This window comes from Apaloderma vittatum, unplaced genomic scaffold, assembly GCF_000703405.1.
Source record: "Apaloderma vittatum isolate BGI_N311 unplaced genomic scaffold, ASM70340v1 scaffold28900, whole genome shotgun sequence".
Classification (NCBI taxonomy): domain Eukaryota; kingdom Metazoa; phylum Chordata; class Aves; order Trogoniformes; family Trogonidae; genus Apaloderma; species Apaloderma vittatum.
The window spans coordinates 1751-10103 of record NW_009693330.1 but is presented as its reverse complement, the minus strand read 5'-3'; the positions used below and the strand labels follow the sequence as shown (position 1 = coordinate 10103).

General features: G+C 50.5%; 1 protein-coding gene across 1 annotated transcript; it reads left to right on the top strand.

Moving 5' to 3' along the window:
* Positions 1-494: 494 nt before the first annotated feature.
* On the top strand, positions 495-6215 carry CLN6 (ceroid-lipofuscinosis, neuronal 6, late infantile, variant; the record flags this gene model as incomplete). Its single annotated transcript, XM_009878697.1, has 6 exons — positions 495-609; positions 969-1067; positions 3286-3474; positions 3594-3649; positions 4537-4659; positions 5844-6215. Coding segments are annotated over 6 exons (871 nt in total), but the record flags the coding sequence as incomplete, so codon positions are not given.
* Positions 6216-8353: the final 2138 nt, after the last annotated feature.

Here is an 8353-nt window from a genome sequence, read left to right as displayed (position 1 = left end):
GGCTGTGTGATGAGAAGACTTCAGAGGGGTTGGATCAGGCCTTGTTGTGCGGAGGCGGATCTTCAGAGCAGAAGATGAAGGTGATGGCACGTCCCAAGCATCCCTGTGCTTTGGTACCACCAGGCATCGATGCATTTTTAGCCTCCAGCAGAAGTGCCATGGGAGTTGAATTTTGCTTTGTCATGCAAAAGTTAAAAATAGTTGCACTTAATTCAGCACTGAAGCTTTTCATCCCACTTTCGTGCTTGCTCCTCAGCCAGGAAGAGCCTCGTTCTAGGGGAGTGCCCGTTGTTATTAACAGCGCTTTGCCCTTCTGTCCTGCCTCCTCCTCTCTTTGGCCTCTCAACTTTGTCGTTATTCCAGAGATCCCAAAGCCCGGCGACGCGCCCACAGCCAGGGAAGGACAGGTTTTGGGTGGGGGGTGCAGACCTGGAGCCTGTTCCCTGCCTCCTCGGAAACATTAAGGTTGACACCGTCCCTTCTGTCACCTCCAGGCATGGAGCGGTCAAGAACGAGGACACTTTCAAGACCTCCCCATTTCATTTCGATCTCTGGTTCTACTTCACTCTGCAGAACTGGGTGCTGGACTTCGGGCGTCCCATTGCAATGGTGAGTGTGGCAGAGCCCAGCCCTCTCTCCGCTTCGCTTGCAACCCACTTACTCAGGGTGGGGGACAGCCGTGGGGGTCCCCTCTAGACCCACGGTTCTGCCCTCGAGGAGCCGTCCTTAGGAGAAGGGCCACCACCAGGTACTGGTGGAGCTGGTAGCAGGTGTCTGGCTCCAGCCACAGGGAAGGTGTCGGCGTCGTTCCCAACAGCTGCACGAAGTGGAGCTGACAGTGAACACGCAGTGACAGTCCATAGCAAGGATTTTCTCTCTCCTCGTCTTTCAGCCAGTGGTGGGGCTGTAATCGCAACCTGGGTGGTGAGGATATACTCTCTTTTTTTTCTCCCCCCTCCCTTTGACAGATAATCCTACCTTTGGAGTGGTTTCCTCTAAACAAACCGAGCGCTGGGGATTATTTCCACATGGCTTACAACGTTATCACGCCATTTCTTCTGCTAAAGGTAAACCTCAAGGTGTAGGTGTTACTTTTTTTAAAAAAATAAATAAATATTACCAGTTGTAAAAAAAAAACAAGGCAAACAATACAGTCTTGTAAAGGCAAGGAGTTCGTTAGGAACGCGTCAAACAAATGTTGGTTATTCACAAGCTCCTGCCTTACTGTACTTTAGGGGTTTGCCACTCCAGAAAGAATTTGTGATGCCACCTTTAAAGAGCGGGGCGATGACTGTCTTAATACAACTTAATTTCCCACCTATACAAAGCAAATTGCTTCCTGCAGGATTCAGGAGGAGCCGGAGCCCTTCTCCCCAGCTGAGCCAAAGCGTATTTTTAAGACAACATCCATTTGTGACTTAAAAGACCTCGTAAGACAGCGGGAACTACAGTAGATTTTCTGAATTGTTCAGAGCTTAATTACACTTGCTCTTCAACATTAGAATGGTATCTTTAGCTTGAATTTATCTTGCTTCAGCTGCCAGCCACTGGATCATGTAAACTACTGACGAAGTTAAAGACTGTCGTATCATTAGCAGTCTTCTTATATTAAATACTTAGTAGCCAGCAGCAGATATGAGAAAGCAATTATAAATATATTTTAACCTTCATTAGCTAGAAATTGAATTACATCCTAAGATGGAAATGATTCTCTCTCTCTCCATGAGTCCATCTGGGAGATTTTAAATGCCAGTGTGGCCAAAAAGGAATATTCAGGATCTGATCCTCCAGGGAACGTGAGAGCTCTGAAGCTCGGTCTGACCCGTCACAGCCTGACACGGCTGATTTCTGCAGGCTGAGCACTCAGCAGGTTAAAATTTGCTGTCTTGGACTTCCCTGAGAGCACAGCAGGGTTGGTCCACAGGAAAAAAAAACCCCTTTGTTATTCAGGATGCGTTTCTTATGCCCAGTGTCCTCTCGAAGGACACATCCCTCCATCCTCCTCCATCAGATGAGAGCTGTCCTGGACCTTTTGCTCTCCTCATCCTCACTGACGTCCGTACAGCAGTTAGAGAAGGGGGAAGTTAAGCCTCAAAATTAAATACAAATAAGGAGCTTTTCACTGTTTATGAAGGGCTGCAAAGCTGATTTGGCAGCGGGGAGACGGGAGGCGAAGGTGGACTCGCGCTGATCCTCTGGGGCTGCCTCCTCCCTGACCTCCGGTTCCCGAGGCTGCCTTGGCCTCCCCTCCAAAGCTTGAACCTCTTGAGCTGGCACTGAAGTCTTTTGAGGTCTTCCCAGCCTTAGAAGCTGAAACGGGGAGATGCTTTCCAGAAAGAAGCTCCTGCTGCTCCTCATCCCCCAGCTGGGCTTGCAGGAGCTCGCCCCAGGCTCTGAGTGACGCCGGGCTCCCCGCCAGCCTCACCTGCCTGCCTCCACCCAGATGTAAGCAGACCACGAGATGGTACGGGGAGAGCTTGTTGCAGCCAAAGCTAGTTGCTCCAAAGGTTGCCTCAACCTGTTTTTCTGGCAATTGGGTATTTCCAGACACGGGTCTAAAAGCAGCTTCCCCTTTCGAAGCGAAGGCTTGAGTCCCAATTCCATTGGGAAGGAAGAAAAGAAACGAAAACCAAACCCCAAACAGGTCAACAAGAGTCCTTCGAAAATCATCCAGAGGAGACTTAGCAAGGAGGGAGTTGTCTCCCAGCCAGGGTCCTGTTCTCAGCTGCCTCGCTGCTGCAGGCTCTCCCCACCACTGGAGGGCACAGCCAGCCTTGCAGATCGGCTCTGCGGAGGAAGCTGCTGCCCTGTTGTTTCTCATTCATGGCTTTTTTAAGCATATCTGGTGAAGAAATCGCTTCAAGTGCCGCGGTAGAAGTAGCTTCGGTGGAAGCATTGACTCAGGTTTAAGGGCGCTGCTTGGCAGAGAGGTTTAACAAGGGTAAAAAAAACCCATGGGCTTGTTGTTGCAAACAGCGACAAAACGTGCGTTCGACCCTGACAGCCACGTAGGCCGGTGGAAACGTCTGAGATGCATTTAAGGAAAATATGTTCAATTAGGGAAGCTCGCTCTGGGGCTGTCTCACCGCTTTCCCCGGGGAGGGCGGCAATGGTTTTTCCCAGCTGGCCATCGCAGCGGCACAACCCGCAGCTTTCCGCAGGCCTCTTGCTTGTTTCTTTTCCCAAAGATTTTTGCAAAGCACTCTAAAGTCGGGGAGAGCAGAACCTGTCGCGTGTTCTCCGCTGGTGCCTCCTCGCTGTTCGACACGTCTCTGTGTTCTTTAGCTCATCGAGAGATCCCCCAAGACCTTACCGAGATCCATGGTCTACGTCAGCATCATCATGTTTGTCATGGGAGCCAGCATCCACTTGGTCGGAGACTCTGTAAACCATCGCCTGATTTTCAGCGGCTACCAGCACCATCTGTCTGTAAGAGAGAATCCCATCATCAAGAACCTGAAGCCAGAGACACTGGTAAAGAGGCTGCATTTTATATGAGCACTTAAAAAAAAATTAAATCATTAATTGCTTGTTCTTATTTAACAGTGTCCTGTTCCCTCTGCCCTTTTCAATCTCTTTTTGTTGTATTGCAGATTGATTCCTTTGAGCTGCTGTACTACTACGATGAATATTTAGGTCACTCGATGTGGTAAGCGATTTACAGGCTGTCTGGCGGTCTCAGGACATAATACAAGGAAAGGCAGATCTGATCTGATCATCGCTTAATACTTAAAAACACACATAATAAAAATGCAGCTGATGATTGCTGGCTGGGGATAATGTTCTCCCAGCCAGCGTGATTTCAGAGGATCTCTCTCTTGGAAAATCGCCTGGTTCCCCCAGTTTTTTCTCTATCTCAGTGATATTTCGAGGAGGTTTTTGCTCCTCGGGAGGTTGACCCCAAAACAACCCGACTCTGCCCAGTCTCTCTAGCCCGTTGCTCGCTCCCCTCCTTTACCGTGACGGGTTGCTCACAAACCCAGACCAGTGCCGCCCAGTAACAGACACCAGTTGGCCCCAGTGATGCAGGGAGCTCAGTTAGGGTCCAACTTCAGCGCTGTCGCTCCAAGCCAGCCCTAGAAATGCTTGTTCCAGCTGGACAGCTGCTTCGTCCAGCGCAGCTGCACTCGCTGACCCCGGCGCAGGCGATGCTGGTAGCACCCGCAGACTGCGGCACCCAGCACTGTAGCTGTATTGCGTGTCCTGCTGCTGCACCGAAGACCCCAGGAAGCACTGTCTGACCCTTTATCCACTGCCAGATAATCCAGAGATTGCTCAGAACCCAGGGAAATCTCTTTCCCGTCAGTCTTTCCGGGTTTATTTGCTGTGAAGCAAGCAAATCCTTTTCTTTTACATACAAAAAAGGGCTCCGTTAGCTTGCTGAAATCCTGCTCCGCATCCTGCAGCTCAGCTCTTAACACAACACAATGCTCTTACAAGGCCTCGTAGAGCCTGGTTTGGATTTGGGGGTGGGAGGAGGAAGCATTTCAAACACTTTCCAGGGTCACCCTGCCCATCGGAGTTGTTTGTTTGCAGGTATATCCCTTTTTTCCTCATACTGTTTATATATTTCACCGGCTGCTTCACCCCCGTTGAAGAGGAGAGCAGGATGCCCGTGGCTGCCTTGCTTCTGATGGGGCCCAGCAGCCTTTATTACTGGTAAGTGGCTTCTGTTTGCTCTGGATGGGCGAGGGATGAAGAGGGAGTCGTGCAGGCAAGGGTTCTCCATTGCCCAGGGCAGAACTTGCTGAAGCTTCTGCTCCGCAGGTCTGGGAAATCAAATCAAAACTGGTTGCAATTCACAGCCTTTGCAAGTTGGGACAACATCGGGGTTGCCCATCGGCGCTCCTGTCCCTGCTTGGGGTGTTTCTTCAACCACGGTTGTTCTTGTCGTTAGTGCTGGAGCTCCAGCTTCCAGCTCCCCGGTACCTGCTCTCTGCTCCCCTTCAAAAGGTGCCGTTTGCTGCAATTTTTGGGGTGGTCACCCAGCACCTGCTGGGTCTGAGCTTGTTGGTGGCAATGGGATGTTCTCACCAGTTGTCCGAGTGTTTTACGCAGAGCCCAGGCCGCCTGCGGGATGCTCAGACGCTGCCTCCTTGTCTCGCCCTGCGGGTCCAAATAGCCTTTTGAGAGAGGTCTTATTTATTTCCCATTTTCATTAGCCTCATCTTCCCCAACGGTCTCCCTGATGGCAGCCAAACAAGTTCTCATTCATCTTCAGAGATGATGTTCTCTCTTGCCTGTGGCTTTGCCCCCTGCTGAGACTGTTTCTATAGAGTAAATTAATTTTTGATAGGCAAAATCAACAAGATGATTTGGTCAGTTCCCAGTTGCCCCATGACACTTCCTTTAAATACATCAGCGTGGATCTCTGCAGTTCGTAAATCTCAGCGATTTAAGAGCCAGGGAGCATAATTCCTCCTTCCTCCCACTAACACGATGCAGGACTGTTCAATCCCAGACACAGCACAGGAGGGAGCAGTGGATTTTTTTGTGGACTAAATGAACACAATGTCCACAGGTTGGAGCCAGAGTCTGGCTTTGGTTCTGCCTTTAAGCACCCCATTCGCAAACTGAGCCCAGCACCTCTCGAATCCCACACAGAGCATGCATTTCCTTACCCGTTTCTCTTTAAAAAGCCTGTAGCTTAGTCAAATTACCCATAAGAAACGTGAAAATAAATCACAGCTTAAAAGCTGGCAGTGGAAAGCACCACGGCTTCGTTTGTCTGGGCGTGGAGCAGGGAGAAGACGTTCACCCCAGGTAAGGCTGGAAGTGCTGGTGGCTGCTGGCACTCGGTGCTTTCTCACAGGTGCTTTTTGGTTTTTTTTTTCCACTTGTAGGTATCTCGTGACAGAGGGTCAGATTTTCATCCTCTACATTTTCACTTTCTTTGCCATGATGGCTCTAGTGATGCACCAGAAACGCAAAGGACTCGTGCTGGACAGCAATGGGCTTTTCCTCTTCTATTCCTTCATCATCACGCTGGTCCTCATTGCTGTTTGGGTGGTTTGGCTGTGGAATGACAAAATTCTCAGGAAGAAGTACCCTGGCGTGATCTATATCCCCGAGCCGTGGGCATTTTACACCCTGCACATGAACAACCTCCACGCAGCAAAGGAAAGTTTATAAGTTTTGATATTTTAGTGCGATTTGAAAAAAAAAAAAAAAGAAGAAAATCTAGTTTTTCTAATGTAGTTGTATTTCAAATAAATTCCTGACCAACATTAGCTGTGAGATGTATTGTATGTGTTAACTAGGCCTAGCTAGGGAGGGGGCATTCCAATAAAAGGGAAAAATAGTCTTTGCAACCAAACCAGAATCACGACAGAGTTGTCTCCCCTGGCTCCCTTGACCAGCCCTCACAATCACGCAGCCCCGGGGGTTAAGCCCTCACTTCAGAGCGGTGCAGGAAGGGCCTGGCTGGTGACAGAAGGACCAATTCCCCAAAAAACGTAGCCCAAAAATAGCATTGGCCCTGCTCACGTTGGGTCAGTGTTGGCAGCAGCTCCTGCTCCTACTCATCACCTTCTCCGGCCTCAGGTGATGGAGCCGAGCTCCTGCAGCTCGCTCCAGCCCTGCGGTGCCTATAAAAGTTGCATCAGAGCCCTGAGTGACGAAATCCAAGTAGTAGGAGAAAAAAAAAAAAAGCTATTAGCAAAACACACCGAATGAAAACATATGGTAAAAGCTGAGGGACTCACGTCGCTTCCTGAAGCAGCTCTTTGGAGGGAGAATCTTTTCAGGATACTTCCAGCACCGGCAGACCCAGAGAGGCAAAGCATTACCCATCCAGCACTCAGGAGCTGGCTCAGCTCTTTTTTGTAGGGGACAGGATAAAATTCTAAATTCATGTACAGATCCTCGCTCTTCAATGGTATATGGTAAAAGCTGAGGGACTCACGTCGCTTCCTGAAGCAGCTCTTTGGAGGGAGAATCTTTTCAGGATACTTCCAGCACCGGCAGACCCAGAGAGGCAAAGCATTACCCATCCAGCACTCAGGAGCTGGCTCAGCTCTTTTTTGTAGGGGACAGGATAAAATTCTAAATTCATGTACAGATCCTCGCTCTTCAATGGTTTGAACGTCAACTGAAAGGCAGCGGTATAGTGCTGCAAGGGACCAGAAGATGTGATCAGCCACAGCTGGCTGGCTGGGCTGGCCCACACCCACTGGAGGCTCTGTGTCCCCCATGCACCCAGATTTACACCCCAGCAGCTCCCCAGCTTGCTGCAGCCCTCCCTCTCCCTCAGCATCATTTCCTTGGCGTCCCCCTTCAGAGCTGCAACAAGACTTGGCAGCCTCCGCCGTTCCCAAGCAGACTGGCTAAATAAATGCTATTAAATAAAAACCGAGGCAACGGCGAGTGTTTTAAAACATCTCGAAAATCCCTTCTCCTCTCAGCTGCAACATCCGAGCTGCCCCATTTTTGCAGCGGACATGTCTAAACCACCCCCTTTCCCCTGCAAACCCACTGGGCAGGGCACGGCGATGCTGCCACCCGTGCCTAATGCCCGGCGCAGAGCTCAGCCAGGGTCTGCACAACCCGAATTAACTCCACCAGCAAAACCCCTCCAGCAGTGAACTGCAAAGCTGTAAATCCAACCCCCCCCGCACCTTTCGCAGATACCAACAAGGCTGGATTTGTCTCCCAGCAGCTAAGCTCAGTGCAAGGTGTGCAGCTATTTGAGATCATCATCAAACCTTTCGCGCTCAACCCGCTCGTCTCCATCCAGCCTGACCCCAAACACCCGTAAAGTTCTCGCCCCGCTCCCTCCCAACGGCATCGCTCCTCTGGATCCCAACTGGAGTCCTGAGGCTTCGGGCAGGCTGGGAGAGCTCTTCTCCCCTCGGCCTGTGAGCAGGAGCCGTGCTGGCAGCGGGATCCAGCCCCGGCAGGGATCAGGTCTCGTAGCCATAGCAGCCGGGTATTTATTACAGCCCGGCCGCGCTCCACCCCGGGCTGGCGGACTTTAGCCCTTAATCAAACAGAAAAGTAGCAGCAGACTCCTCCGATCCCGACGGGCAGCGTAAAAAGACAAGGGAGAGTCCCCAAAACAATGGTGAGTGAAGCGTTTCGGCAGATGCAAGCTGCTCACCCCTGCTTCCCCCCCATCCAGGTTTTAAAGGTGGTTTTTCTTTTTCTCTCCTTCTCCTTCCTCCCCTTCATGTTACAGGCAAAGTTTCTGTCCCAGGATCAAATTAATGGTATGTATAGTTTTGTTCTAGTTTGGTTTTGGTTTATTAGCAAGATCTTATTTTTTTTAGAGATAGGTATCTCTGGTTTTGAAAAGGCAATTCTCCCCAAAAGCGTCTCGGTCTGGACTTGGGCTCCCCTAGCTGCCCTGCTCTCG